Raw genomic sequence first — 16241 nt, 5'->3', positions numbered from 1 at the left:
TTTTCCTGAGGAGAAGTGAGTTCTCATCCATATTGGCTGAAAGCTTGAATTAAATGACTCATTCATTCAAGCTCAAGAAGGTCAAATATGCAAAGTCCATATCCTGATGAAGACCGTGTGTTTTGTTTGAGAGAAAGGGGATGCTGGAATGAAAATGCAAGCAGGCCCTGAGTTGAGAAGGTTTTGCCAGTGGTAAATACCTTCTGCATTGATGTTTTAAAAATGACTTAGGTGCAGTACACAAAAGACACTTGGAACGAACACTAAACATCAGAAACTACAGTTGACATTTTTCAGTACAATACTTTTTCAACAGCTATTAAGGGAGTTAAAGCTGCTTTCAAAGTTCCTGTACACACTCAGGGGGAAAAACAAGGTGATTGTGGTTTAGAATAAGAAAAGTGTCCCAGTCGGAATATCTTATTTAAAACTACATCAATGATGCGTTGATGGAATAATAAAGTAAAATCCAACCATTCAAGGCAATAGAACAATCTTCCCTAAACCAATGTTTTTTTTATTTATTTGAGTCACATCCGTTCATTTAATTTAATTTAATTTAATATTTTATGTGCCTATGTACCCCACAACAGTGACTAAACAATGATACTACTATCTTCTACAATACGTCCCCTTGTTCCTGGAATACTACTGAATGATTAGTTTTCATAAGAATTTGATGTGATCATACGAGCACATAAGGAACATTTCTCGTCACATATTCCATAGAGAGATTTTTTTGCGTTATCCTTTAATAATAACAGAAAAGGTGGCATGGCCTCTGCGAGTTCCAGTTGGTCGAAACTGGACATTTTTGAATTTGCTTGAAACTAGAAATGGAAAATAAAATCAGAATTACCTTTATTAGAGAATACAGCTGAACACATTTTTCAAATCAATATCAGTCAACACTCAACCAAATAGCTTATTAGGTTGAGGAAATACCACACGACCACATTGTAGACGTCAGACATTTGTGTTTTGCTATGTCTCCGGTAAATATATTACAATAACATCTGGTTTCAGTGTGCAGCGGTAAGTGCGGTAAATGAATGCGACTTTGTGTCCGTCCTAAGAAATTTCCAGAAAAACAATAAAAGGAGGAGCGTCCTGGCGGATGAATGGTTAAGATGGACACCACATAACCACGGCATCCCCGGTTTAACACCAACCAGGGACCCATGTTACATAAGAATCTCTCTCCATCCAGTCAACTTTTTTTTTAAATAAATACAAACAATTTAAAGAAATGGTTTTGGAATGTGTTTAACAATGGATGTGCCTTTCCAACCTCTGACACATCCATGACATATGAGTAAACACTGTATCTCTAAGGCAAAACGTTGAGCACACAGAAAACTTTGTACAGCCAGAAGAGAGTTTTACAAAAGCTAATTAGCCTTCTTCTCCCTGGAGTGGCAGAGAGTTGGAGGTTTTGTCGCACAAAATAGACTTGAAGACATAGTTAGCCTTTTAAGAAGGCCAGAATGGGAACAATTCAGCTGGAGATGTGAGTGGACTTCTATTCGTACCTACTGTTTTTAGATTCTGAATGTTGACAGCATCTCGAAAGAAATGGCAGCTTAAGGATGTCGTGTGAACACAGCGTGCGGGGGGAAAGCAAATGTGTTTACAAGGTTTGGTCACATCGAAAGGGAGAACGGTTGACGAGAAAGAGGCGACAGTGACATCACATCTGTGACAGCTCCTGGCACCTCCTGATTGGCAGGCTGCCAGGAGCTGATTGCATATCACCAACACCCATGCTGGCTGCTCTCCTGAGCTATAAAAGCGGCAGTAATCAGCCACTTGGGTCTCCCTCCCTGGACATATGGTTTGTTTTGGTTGGGTTGGGTTGGGTTGGTTTGGTTTGGTTTGGTTTGGTTTAGTTAGTGCTGTTTTACACACCCCATACACTCTTCACTCACACAGACACTGCACTCACTACTGATTACTGACATTCACACACTCTTTATTAGATTAATTTAAAATTGGTTAAATAAATTATAATTTGGTTAAACTAACTCTCTTGTGTGGTCTCCTCTTTGTCCGTCCCTTGAGCCGGGATGTGACACATCCAAACAGCAGATGTAAGGTTTATGTAGTGTATGTTACTGGAAGGGGATTCATTGTGCTTATACTGTACATCTCAATGCACTGCACAAACATGTTATTCCCAAAATAGGGAGATTGTTCAGGAGTCTGCATTGTTTAGTGCATGGTACATATCACTCCACAATACCGTCCCACAGGCATAATGAAATGAACAACAATGCTCAGTGTTTCTCAAGCCAAGGGGTGATTAGGTTACATTGCAGATTGTACTCAATTATGTGTAGAGGGTGTGGTGCTTTGCTAAAGGAAACCCAGGAGTGTTCACACACACAACCCCCCCCTTCATTTAAAGAAGAAACTGGCTGGCTCAAAACCAGCTGCAATTTATCATTCACTAATCCGCTGTTTTCATTTATGCCGTCTTTTCTCCTTCTTATCTCAACAACACTCAATGTGCTGCACCTGCACTAAGTTGAGACTGGACTCGGAAGATGTTGAAATACTACCACCAAGTGGTGAAGTTATGGTTAAATCCTTTGCTACATTAACATGATAAAATTAGCACTACTTCGACCTATAGTGCAACAGTAAAATGCTACATACATACACAGGCATATATCAGTAATAGTGAATAAACACAATATTAGCTAATACCAATGAATGGTGGAAGTAATATTTAGATGCTTTACTTGAAATGCCACACTGTATTGCATTTAGAATTTTACTATTGGCCCTGAAGTATCAGTGACAAAATGTACTTAAAGTATCATAAAACAGAGTCCCCATTATGCAGAAAGCTGCCTTTCATTAAATAACTATCAACTTATAATTAATAAAATGCATTAAAGCAGAGCCAGTTTTAACAGTTATATATGCTTTGGGTAGTTTTGTTTGTAAGTGGTCTTGTAATAGCAAGATCCTAGTCAGACTTGCCCACTTAAAGTGCTTTACACTTCTGTCGCATTCACCCAGTTCACACACATTCCCGCACTGATCGCAGAGGCTGCTGCCCATCAGATATTATTAGGCTGATCTAACTACCGGTACAATGTTTGCCTCTCACTAAGCCATTCATCCACACTCATACGCCAAAGGCAGGAGTCATTGGGAGCAACTTGGGGATAAGTGTCTTGCCCAGACACACTTTGACATGTGACCACCAACCCTGCAAATACTAGACGACCGCCCGACCTGCTTAGCCAAAGCCGCCCACAAGTTTGTTATATTGCATGAGTTATGAAGTCATCATTTATGTTTTTATTTTATGTAGAATTGTTATCTGAAAAGTAGATTACTGCACAAATGAAGTTCCTAGCGGCTGAAGTTAATTGAATTGAATAGAATTACTATAGCTGTCAAATAAACGTAGTGGAGTTAAACATACATTTCAAAACCAAGTATTAAACCTGGACCGTCCTTATCTGTATAATTTAAATTCAAAGTGCATCAGATAAAACAATTTCACTTCAAAAAAGTATAATATATATAGTATAAATCTTCATGCCCTCTGTGAGAATTACATTATGCTACAACAGTGAGCATCTCAAGCCGTCCTTCACACAACCAAACAGGGATGATTACACCTGCCTGTGCCTGAGATGCTGCAGGTCTTACTGTCCACCTGAGTGCGCTCCTGTATACTAATTCATCTTCTTTATCTACTTAACCACACGATTAGTATGTGGGCACAATCCAATCACTTCTACCTGCTCCAGATAAAGCCTCGTCCCATTGGCTTTGCATCGTGCCTGTTGAGGAGAAGGCATTCCACATTTAGAGTGTGTGGGTGAGAGGTTGCGACCCTGGCTGACCTAGATTACCACAGGCTCCTGCAGAAATCTCATGAGCCACTAAATATAGCCAGTGCCTGGGACAGTTTCTCCAGTGAAGGGCTAGGGTAACCTGCTTCTACCCAATCTGAGACTGTCTGGGATTAGCGGTCCTTTCTGGCAAAGGGACACTGGCAGGGAGAGGATTGAAGTGCAATATTGAAGAGAGGGAATTTGTAAATATCAAGTGGCTTCAAATAAATAGAAACAGATCCATGTTTGATGAAACATGACAATGAAATGCAGGTGAAGTAAAGCTCAGTCAATTTATTGATTTATGGAAAATATCACATCTTTACATTTTTAGAGATCCCTTCAGAAGTTAACAGTCAATTAACCATTTACCTCCCGACATCTGAATCAAAGGTACCCATTTATAACGCATCAAACAGAGCAGTATTTAAGTTTCCAGTTTTGAGGGGATGATAAGATGCCTCAGCTAACTCAAATTCAGCCGACTGTTCAAAAAACGCTGTAACCAATCTCTTGTCTAAAGCCGAAAATCTTTGCTACAACCCCATTTCACTCATATCTTAAGAGTCCCATTCTAATAGCCCAAAAAGGAACACATCAACCCCACTGTAAGTAGTGTTTGTGAATATACAGTTTATGTATTCGGTTCAATAAAACAGCAAGCAGACTGAAGTTTGAATCACCAGACTACAAATCAGACACCAACACAGACGCAAATTTAATGCAACAAATGAGTTGTTATAGCAGCAGCAACAGTGACATTTGGTTACTTTCTTTTTTATTATTATTATCCACGTGGTTTATACCAAAGTGCAAATATGTTAAACAGATGTATTTTTATATGTTATTATTATATTAAGTAGATGTTTTATATTCTAATGAACTACAAGTCTTGCAAGAAGGTGGAGGCGTTTTAGAATATTATGGCACAATTCAAAAAGAGAAAACATGTCACAGGTCATTTACTACAACAATAGGCAACGCAAACTTTACGACACACTAATATATATATATATATAGATATATTTTGTGACTAAAGTTTGTCATCAATACATTTATATTTGAGAACACATTTATAAAGCATTAAATCAATATTGTATCATCAGGATATCTGTTTGCAGAACAAATGCATCAACTGCAGTCCTCAAGTGTGTTTTCCTCATAATCGTCCTGAAGCAATACAACATACTACTGTCTCCGGTCAGTGCTGCAGGCCATGTAAAGCCCGCGACTCAGAACAAGACAATATCACATCCCCGAGGGGGAAAAAACCATCCGCACTTTCCAGCCTGTCGTTCCTGTCCCAACTCTTCAAGGTATAAGAACGCTCACCTCCAACCGAGCACCAATGAACACCCTACACCGCAACTATTTGCTCTCGCAATAATCAATAGTGACACAAATTTTACAGATATATAGCTATATAGTTATGTATATACCTCCAGTGTGTACACAACCTGACCACTACCTCTGTTGGGATCAGAGCCTCCTTGTTGTGACAAGAGAGCGCCACACAAAGGGTGCATGCAAGAGGAGTACTCTATTCAGAATTTAAGAGAATCACCACTGGTGAAACTGTGTTTGAATATTGGAAAGAATTGAATGGCTAACTTCTCTATACGGACTGTGGCATGGGTTCCTATCCCTCTGCCTTTTCAGTGTTGCTCTTTCCTCTAAATTAATCAGGAGCTGGGAGACTCAAAAGAATCTTGGTCTGAAGTACGGGGCGTCCGCCCTCTTAAAGCTTGGTCCATTTACTTCTCTAGGAATTATTCTGTTGGTGTTTGCTAAACAGATACCTTAGAAGTAGTTGGATGTGCTGAAGCGCAAATTTGCTAAATTCTACAGAGAAGTGATTTTTGGGGAAGAAGTTTATCATTTAAATATTGATCCTTTTTTCTGGTTCTTAAAGATAGTGATCTTAGGAGGACAAGCAACGTTGAGAAAATGTGTCAGTGTTCTCTTCACTTGGCGGTCATCATCTGGACAAACTCTGTAAAAAACAACAGAGAAGCAACGCGTGAATGACAGATGCAAAAACTGATATTTTTGGCAACAGAAATTGCAAAAATACTATTAATCCTTTTTATTTCTTTATTTGCCTCATTTGTTTGTTATGGCTGTCTTTGTAAAGGGTATTATCATAATTATTATAAAGGATATGTTGTGAAAAAAAAATTGGTTTTTATCTTAGGAATGTAAAGTAATAAATGTGTTCCTTGCTCTGATTAGTAGCAAAGCAGGGCTGTTCTTTGTGCATGACTGTTACCTGTATATCCTGAACATGCGTTTTCATTTGCAGCACAAGGCAGAAATCAAACAGGAACAAAATCTCACCCTCATAGTTGACTTGACCATCACCATCAATGTCAGCTTCGCGGATCATTTCGTCCACCTCCTCATCAGTGAGCTTCTCTCCTAGGTTGGTCATGACGTGCCGTAGCTCTGCTGCACTGATGTAGCCGTTACCATCCTGCAGACAACAGAACAATTATTGTAATTGTAGGCTCGCACAGTCAGACCACACTACAGCTACAATAGTATCATGGTCTGGAACCATGCTATATTGTATTGAGGATTATAGGAAAAATTGGGCTTGCCTGTATTCATTTATTTAAACCAATCACAATCGTCTTGGGCGGTGCTAAGCCCAGGAAGCCGCAACGTGTCCTTTCAAAATAGTGCAATTTTGTGCCTACTATGGACCTATTATAAAAAGGTGCCGACTGACACCGTTAATGCCCCACGCCGTGTGTGTGCAGCAACATTGAGAGCTGGATACTACCATGGACCTATCAAAAGAGGATACTATCAAACACATGCACGCACATTCTGTTGTCTCCCGTTCTGAGCAGAGCATAAACGTTAGGATACTCGTTGTCTATACCCGGTTAGACTATTGTAATTTAATTAATTTTAGAATTTAAATAAAAAGTTTGAACGTGTTTTGTATATTCAAAATGCAGGTAGCTTGCCACCACACAGATACAGTGGATATAAAATAGTCGTCAAAGAGCTTCTAGACTGATGCTAGTTAATATTCTCTGCCCATCCGGTCCCAACGTACCTTGTCGAAAACTCTGAAGGCTTCTCTGATCTCCTCCTCACTGTCTGTATCTTTCATCTTTCTGGCCATCATGGTCAAGAACTCGGGAAAGTCAATTGTGCCATTACCTACGAACAGAAAGAAGTTAAGAGTTATTGTGTTAGTTTGGTCACAAAGTAATTTCATTGAAAAACTGAGCAAATCAATCAAAGAGGAACGCAACAAAATATAGAAGAAAAAACCCTATACTGTATATTTACTACCAATGCATAAAATAACACGGCTTCAAACACAGGTTGTATTCAATCTAAAGCAAAGCCCCAAACTACATCTGCTTTGTCGATACTACTGGCAAATTTAAGTTTATTTCAGGCATGTTCGTATTTGCCAGCCATGCCTTAAAATATTTCTGGAAGTACAGTACATACATCTTTTAAGGCAAGAGGAAGATCCGTAACATTGTAGTCAATGTACGTTTTTAACAAGTAGAATTTTCTTCTGCGTTCTTTTCCTCACCGTCCGCATCCACTTCATTGATCATGTCCTGCAGCTCGGCCTCAGTGGGGTTCTGTCCCAGCGAGCGCATCACAGTCCCAAGCTCTTTGGTGGTGATTGTACCATCGCCATCCTTGTCGAACAGCGAGAATGCCTCCTTGAACTCTGTATATTCACAGGAATAACACTGGAGCGTTACCGTTGATACAGGCACTCGACTTTTGAGGCAGAAACAAAAATTGTGTGATCCTTGATCTACACAACAGCTAAGCCTGACTAAAAGCACTGGTGCATCCGCTGCAAAATGTCTAATATAAATGTGCGTATTTGAGCTTTTCGTGTGAGGATCCATCCTGCAACTCAAACTCTTGTTCCTCATGGTGTTATTTACACTTAAGGACGCCATGTAAATGTATTTAAGTCATTCGGTCATTAGTAGGTGAAGACTATAATCACAACCACCTCAAATCCTCACACACCTCAGTTCCTTTAATCTCTAGACACCTTACACTTTTTGTAGGTTTGATGGTGGGTAAACAAAACACTAGTTAGGGTAAACACTCACCAGCAATCTGTTCCTCAGTCAACTGGTCAGCCTGTCAACAAAAGAATAAGACATTGTTATAACACTTTTAGTCTATAATATCAAATATTCTGGGCAGCCCTGTTAACGATAATTATTTATTTGATCACATATTGCCAATTAGATGAACTTAAATCAGCAATTTTTAAGCCTTAAAGTGGCTATAAGGAACTTTTAAATATCTTTAAAACAGCCTAATCTTTCCTCTGATAATCATAAATTACCTTTAACAGCAAACAAGACCATCAGTGCAAAGAAAGCAGTTTTTATATAGTTTTTATTAATGCTTTTGGACTGGTCGCACACCCAGTCCGATTTTCGGCTTGCGCATGCAGGCTCTATGGTCACATATTCGTATTGGTCGCAGATTTCAGTGTAGCGCAGCAACGCGATTTGAGTAGCCATTCCCTCTAGGTAAGGGAAGAGAAGCCTTGTTTGAGAAAGTTATTTGTCGTCATAATGGCTGATAACGGGGCAGGACCATGAAAGAAAAAAAGAAAATTCAATGAAGAACAACTAAAAGCTAAAAGGGAGAGTGATAGACGGGCGGGAGGAGGGTAAACAATTTAACATGAGTAAACCAGTCCTGCAGTGTTTACTCCAAAGTGAACATTGCAGGACTGCTTCATCATGATCAGATGACCATTATTCATCTGAAATAATCATTAAAACAACATAAACACATGTCCCATCACCTCATGGTGATCCATCCTGCCGTCTCTCGTTCATTCGCTTTCTCTGAGGGCACGTAATCTTTCAGCTCCGTGAGAGTGGTTAGTGACACTGCATCAACTCATTGCAATCAGGTGTGTGTAGCACTGACTGGCATTAGTTGATGCTGTGTCACTAACCACTCTCACGGAGCCGAAAAGATTCCGTACCCTCTCACACTTTCAACACGGACATGCACTATATTGCGTCCTAATCATTTGACACTCTCAACGTCCGGCACGCGCTAGAAAACAGCTTTACGACAGCTGGCATCGTATAAATACTACCGCTTTTGTCAAAAGGGGCCGCCAACCGCCAATGTTCCTCATAGCCACTTTAAGAAAGCAATGAATATTTAATTGAGTTGGTTCACACTGAATATCACACTAAAACATTGTGAAAACCACACATCCAAGATGTGTCATGAGAGACAACAGTGAGATACAGTTGTTATAAGCCCCTTTCTCTAGCAACAGTATGCAAAAAGCACTTGTTTATGTAGGCAATAAGCTAAACCTATGTTAACCCTTGCTCTCAGGATAAAGGGGTAAAAACATATTATAACTACAATTTACTACTATATTGAAGCACTCTTTATGCAGGATGGTGCAATATGGTGAAAAACATTACTAGCTACACAGGTGCAATTAGTGACCGTCTCTTCTGATTTCTATTCACAATGTTTCTGTTGGTCATGATTAGAAGCCACATGATTAGAAGCCACTACTAAGTAAGTCATTTATAAGTTATTTGTTAAGTGTCTTGTAATAACGATTTCATTATTTCACAGTCTTACATCAATGTGACACTGCTGCTGCTCCTTTCATGCCAACAAATGTGTGACTTTAATAAAGAATTTTCAGCGCAGTGACTTTGGAGATGAAAGCTTTGGGTAGGCCTAAGGAGAAGCACCTGCAGCAGAGTCCACCATGTAAACGACCTAAACATATAGACTCCAATGCAAACCCACTCCGAACAAACTCATTCAAATCAGACGATTATTTTATTGGACGGCTGGACCCAGGCGTTACCTACGGCCGAGCTAAAGGCTATCCACACAGATGGGGAAATTAAAAATCAAAAACTATTGTTTAACCCTGTTTGGCACTTAATAAAAAGGAAACATGTTTTATTTTTATTTTTTTTATTACCACTTTTACTACATGAAAAAGTTTGCAATCACACACGACCAATTCCTTATTCAACTTTTCAACAAGACGTCATCTTGCCATCCTCATGAGGTCTTGCCGGGCCTGTCTAAGTCAGTCAACATGCTCACTTCAGGCTGAGAAAGTGTGATGAGGGGACGGGTATAAATACTCCAGAGCCCCGAAATACACACGCCTGCTATAATTAGTGAGACACAAGAACAGGGTCACCGATGTAGCACACAGAATATCACCACGACAAACCACCTCTTTTGTATCTCTTTTTCTCTTATTTTTTTTTTACTGAACAGATGTGAGGCTCCGCTTATGATCAAAGACTAACCCCTGTGCCAACTGTTGCTCTACAGTGCTTACTGCTTTGAGTCAGTGTAAGGAAATTATTCTCAGAGGACCAGGAAACAACTGGCAAGATCAGGAATAATAACAACTTAAATGCTGTATACTTACATTTAACGTACAGAGCTACACTTAAATCAATTGAAGTCTTATAGCTACTAGAGATAGGCTACTGTATAAAATAAACAGGTTTATTTCTAAACACATTTCTAACAATCCACTTGCATTTTCAATCCCAAAGACATTAAAGCTAACATTTCCATAGCTCAGGGTGGTGGTAAAGCCATGTGTTCCTCCAATTAATTTCAATGAGTCACTGTGTTGGTTGGAAAGGGGGGGGGGGTAAATGAAGGGAGCAAGACAGACTGCAGACTATCCTTTCTGTCCACTGCCAACCAATTTAGTGTCGCTGAAGCAAGCAGTGTGTGGATCGGAGCACAGTAGAGTTGAGCGTGTAAGGGTGTGTAAGGCTGCAAAAACAGTATTGCTGCCTTTCAACTTATCAGTAACCAAGCGATCCTGTCACATATTCAGATGTTGAGGACAGAAATATACAGGGGCTGCAGGGGATTTTTTGGATTATACAGTCAACACACACACACACACACACAGACCATGAGACTGTTATTTAACAAAAAGAACAACAGAAGTTAAGAATAAAAGGACGAGAGATATTATATTACACAATACACACATAGGCCTAGTTGCCATTTTGGAGGATGCACTGCGGTCCTGAAAGCCTACTGCACCAAGCATGGTTTGGTTCAATGCGGGGGGAAGGGAGGCGCAGAAGGAGGGGTGGCAAAGAGGATCATTCAGCAGGAGCAGAATGCGGTTCAACGTTCTGGCGCAATACGTAATGGAGGAGAGATGCTGTCATGGTGGTGCTGCGAGAACTAGTCTAAAAACTGTTGCAACGCAAACCCATCAACAAGCACCGTGACATATGGCAAACAATTGTTGCAAACGGCGAGCAGGGTAGGCTACTTCTACTCGTGAGCGGTGTCGTCATGGAATCGCAGTTGCAAGCGATAAGAAGCTCTTATCAGCTCTTTTTTCAGCTTGTTGCGCATTTCACACTGTATTCAAAACCCTTCTGGTGAGCCTCCTGCAAGAGGTCCTGCCCATGTTGCAGCAACTTGTGATGTTGGATGTCAAATGTTAGTTAGCGACGCAGTAAAGCCAGAGTTCTTGATATGTCTTGAGAGATTAACGAGATGGGATTCAAGATCACGTTAACGCTGGATGGTCTATTTTTACACAGCAGTAACCCTCCCCCCTCGCCACTACCACGCCCACTCTCGAATCCTGGCAAACGATTAAATAAAATAAATGAATGAATAAATAAATAAAAACGCTGCAAAACCTTCTCCGATCATACAGGTTAAACCGCAGTATTAACAAACTCTTCAGCAAATCGGACGGACATGTCAGGCTACCGAGACAACATTACACGAGGAAGCACGCGGCCTATTTCCTCCAACGCGACGTGAAATAAAATGGTTTGCTGTCATCCCATCTGAATGCATAAAACAAGATTGACAAATTGATATAGTGTAAACTGGCTTTTGAGATATCGGTAACATTATGTGCATGTCGGCCGCAGGATTTTCTACAGATTACGAACTGGCAAAAAAGAGAGAAAACAATCGTTTGTCCTTATCGTATGCACGTTTACATTGGGTTATAAGATGCCCAGCGGAGGACATGCTTCAATGCAAGGATAACCTCCTAGTAGGCTAGATGTAATGCACAGACCGCCGCAGAGCAGTAGCCTACAATAATTCCCGTTAGCAAAGCCTGTAGACAACTCACCATTGTCCCGTTCGACTTTTCAAGCTCCGTGAAGATGACAAAACGCCCAGTGTACGGATTTTTAATTGCCGTACGAAGTTGTTATTCTAATTTGGTATTCAAATGATATCAAACGTTATTACAATTACGCTTCAGCTTTCGGGAAATCTGATGGTATCCTGGTGTTGCGGCAGAGTTGACCGGAAAACTCAATCCAGTGACGCCAGGTGTCGTGTCAAATTCAGTTCCCCGTCGAGATGTGTTTCCCCCTCAGCCCTAGAGCGCGTGCTCGCGAAAATCTTGCTCGGGAGATGCTTTGCTGCTCGTGACACTGAGGTAGGCCTACTGTGGCTGAATCTATCTATCTATCTATCTATCTATCTATCTATCTATCTATCTATCTATCTATCTATCTATCTATCTATCTATCTATCTATCTATCTATCTATCTATCTATCTATCTATCTATCTATCTATGAATTTATTTTGAGCATTTGCAGTGCACTCTTTATGGAGCTTCAGATGTAGGATCACAGCAGCTCTACTCGGCGTCGAAGGAATAGATCTCGACGGGGGAACTGAATTTAACGTAGCATCAGCGTGCTATGCCTTAGTTTTCATACTGTATCCCTCCGCCGGTACACCTTTGGTCTTCCCACTCAACGCACTGAAAAACCACTGAACACTGTAGCCTACATATTAAAATGTTTTAATTGCAATATATATTAATTATTGCTATATGGGTGTTTCTGCAACTACGGGCATTTTTATGTCCCAGCAGTGAAATTTGGGATTTATGTTAAAATTTGTCATATGATGCTTGATCAATGTAAACACAGTGTTATTATACACCATGGCTTAAAGAATGATCACAAAAAAATGTGATTTAATGCAATTTATGAAGCATTATGGGTCCAAAAACACCACTTTTGTTCATGTCCCACACCTGTGTTCTCAATGTTGAGATACGTAAAATGAGGTTAATTAAATTAAAATATGACATTATTTCAAATGCAATTGTTTAATAAACACATTACTTTACACCATATTAAAATAATTATTTTAGTTTACTGCTTATTTATATGATTTTTTCATCTAAATGTGCATGTCCCACACATTTGAGTCCTTACCGCAACACTGAACAAATACCATAGTGACATTTTTTTTCCAAAGCCAAACAAATCTAGTTTCTATAGAAAAAGAAGTAAGTAAGTGAGCACATGGTTGACAGGCTGGGCCACCCACACTAGGTGACCCTCAAAATCCAGAATAACAAAGTAAAGATCATCTTTTCTTTGGAAGTATTAATTGTGTGTCCTTACCATACAGCTTAGAAATTGTGTATTTTGGACTATATTTAAAAAATAAGTTAATATTACTGTAGTATTCATGTATATTAGTTGCCAAGAGACAAAGCTAACATAGCAGACCTTGATAGCTGCCATGAATCTGCAATATTAGCAAAAATGTCATTTCCGCAACATGTCTTTACCGCAGTGGTTCTCAAAGTGCGGTCCGCGGGCCGAAGCATATCTGGCGGCCCGCGGCCGGTGTTCTGACATTTTCTGCTCCCTCGTCAGATTTTGCTACCTATCAGAAAATGCTACCCTACGTCATAGTAGCGTATAGACAATTACCTCATCAAACGATGCATCCACTACAGAATCACGTTATTTTACACCACTACTCACCCTATGTAGGCCTACACACAGTGTAGCCTACACTGTAGGAATATGGGGAGCATATTGTGATGCTGTTAGTGTTTAATAGCCTATACTTTATAACGTTATTATAGATTTAGTAGGGTATAATGTGAGATCAATTGTCTCTATCAAATAATGCTCCCGCTACAGAATCACGTTATTTTACACCACTACCTATGTACACCCCCCTCCCACCACCACCACCGGCGAAAACTTTCTCCACTCCGAGTCTGGTAAAGTTAACACATAGAAAAGCCTATCATTTTATTTCTATATTCAGCAGCAAAGCCAGTGTCTACATGCTCACAGGTCAAAAGGCACAATTTAAACATATGTGTAGCATAATTACGCAGTTAAAAACATGTTTTGAAGAAAATACTCGGTAGCAAAAAAAGGTAGCAGAATCTGACGGCTGCTCACGCAGGATTGTTATTTTCGGAATGCGCATGCGCAGAACCACTAGGGAGCAAAATCTGACGGGTAGCAGAAAATGTCAAGTCACCGGCATTGAATTATGAATTATTAAAAAAAAAAAAAAAATTATCATATTTTTTATTTTTTTTATTTTTTGAAACGCACGGAGGGGATGCGTCCCCCGTAACAGTAAAAACAGTACAGGGGTCGAAACACTTAAATATCCCTCCTAATTGTTTGTATTCATTCCCCACTTATTAAACTTGCGAAGTTCGGCTGGCCTCTGCCTCTCGTTGCAGACGGCTGGTCAGCCTCCCGCAGTGCAGCAGGCAGTGTAGTGGTCCCAATGTAAGTTGTTAGATAGTGAGCTTGTCAAGCCCAATACGATGCACTTTCTCACATTCAAGGTGAATTAGATTAGGTCAAGTGTCTAAGGATGGATGCTAACATTATCTGGTTTCTAACTCTTTTGCCTAAAGTTTAGCTAACAAACTAACGTTAGCTAGCTGCTGATAGCCATGGAACTATCTGCCTAGTTGACTGCTGATAGCCCACCCTGTTTATTTCCAATGTATAGTGTCATAATAGTTAACACTGCTGCTGCATCATGAGTAGTGAGTCCTACAAAAAAACACTCCAAAAGGTGATACGTTTTCAATGTGTAGAACGTTTTGAACAATAAAGTAGAATAAATATTTGAATGCAATACAGAATGCCTCAGTGCCTTGATTTATATTCCATTAGATGTGTGTCAATGGGAGCGAGTTGTCTTTTCCTTAACATTTCCACCATAAATAAATAAATACAGAAGACACAAATTACTGCATAAAAATTAACCAAAATGCACAAAATGAAGTGTTCGAACCTCAAATTTTTCTGGGGGACAACCCCCAGACCCCAGCTTTTAATGTGTGTTCCCCAATGTTGAAATGAGACCTAGCCCTTCATTTATTACTTTAAATGTGTTAATTACACAGTATTGGATGCAGACCAATACATGTAAACTGTAAAGACGCAAAGACGCTGGCCATTGAAATTATTTCAGTTTTATAATTTTTTTTCCTTCGGCGGCCCTCGGTCCAATGTTGGGTTCCTAAATTGGCCCGCAGCTATCAAAAGTTTGAGAACCCCTGCTTTACCGCAACAGCTTTAGGTGTTGAGGTGTTGCGGTAGAGACAAATTAATTTTTTATTATTTTATTTTATCAGTGATTACAACTATGCACAAAGCTTTTTGAAAACTAATTCAAATGTCTTAATGTTATAAAAATTAAAAAAGGAAAAATATATGAAATTAACATTATTGTAATGTTGCGGTAAGGACATTGAGGAACAAACACATAAGAACAAGTGATGAAAACGATAACAAAATAAACATGTTTCCAGATTAAATTCTTAACGACTATATGCAATGCTGTGTACCTGTTCATATATATTACTGACCCTGATGGTTAAAATTCAAATTCATAGAAGTTGATTTTTTTAATTTGGGAGAGTCAAAAGTGACCGTAGTTGCAGAAACACCCATATATCCATTCGAAACATAACAAAGGCTCGCTCTATAGGTAGGCTATAGGCTACTAACGAAGCGCGCAAAGATACCAAGCTGTCTTGAGAAGGGACACTGTATGGAAGCTTGAGTGTCTGATTGACCCTGCCTTACAAATCACATACTTTCTCTTTTTACTACACTAGATACTAAAGTACACAACAGTATTAGGACCATGGGAGAGAAACAAGTCAGATAAGGATTTTTATTTTATTTTTTAGAATAAAGACAAATACTAAATGCTATTGGAGTTTGTGGGGCATCTAGGTATTTTTGGCATAATGCAATTGACATGCATGTTTAGGGACATCTTAATAATTTTTCTGGCATACTAAATAGTATGGAAGTATGGGTATTGGAATGCAGGGTGAGTTGCAAAGTGGCAGGGGTCGAAGGTTACGGATGTGTTTTTCTCTTTTTTGGTAACAGACAGTAAAAGGATTTTCTAACTATTCTAGGACATCATGTAGGCTAAACTTTGTATGGCGGTCATCTCATCATAATATAGTATAGTTTACGTACTTACCCATGAGCCTCAGCCACCCTTGCAGTTCCCCCAAAGCTGGCAAATGCAAACATTTGAAT

At 39.6% G+C, this 16241-nt stretch overlaps 1 protein-coding gene across 1 annotated transcript; it reads right to left on the bottom strand.

Annotated features, from left to right (window-relative positions):
- Positions 1-4137: 4137 nt before the first annotated feature.
- On the bottom strand, positions 4138-12243 carry calm3a (calmodulin 3a (phosphorylase kinase, delta)). Its single transcript, XM_080054138.1, has 6 exons — positions 12013-12243; positions 7964-7994; positions 7420-7563; positions 6925-7031; positions 6195-6330; positions 4138-5850 (listed from the first exon to the last, which is right to left on the bottom strand). Exons 1-6 carry the CDS (start codon positions 12013-12015, stop codon positions 5822-5824), a joined length of 450 nt encoding a protein of 149 aa, XP_079910264.1. The 5' UTR covers positions 12016-12243; the 3' UTR covers positions 4138-5821.
- Between the last annotated feature and the right edge of the window lie 3998 nt (positions 12244-16241).

This window comes from Ammodytes marinus (assembly GCF_949987685.1).
Source record: "Ammodytes marinus genome assembly, chromosome: 3".
Taxonomy (NCBI): Eukaryota; Metazoa; Chordata; class Actinopteri; order Uranoscopiformes; family Ammodytidae; genus Ammodytes; species Ammodytes marinus.
The sequence above is the reverse complement of the archived record's forward strand: the minus strand, read 5'-3'. Positions and strand labels throughout refer to the sequence as shown.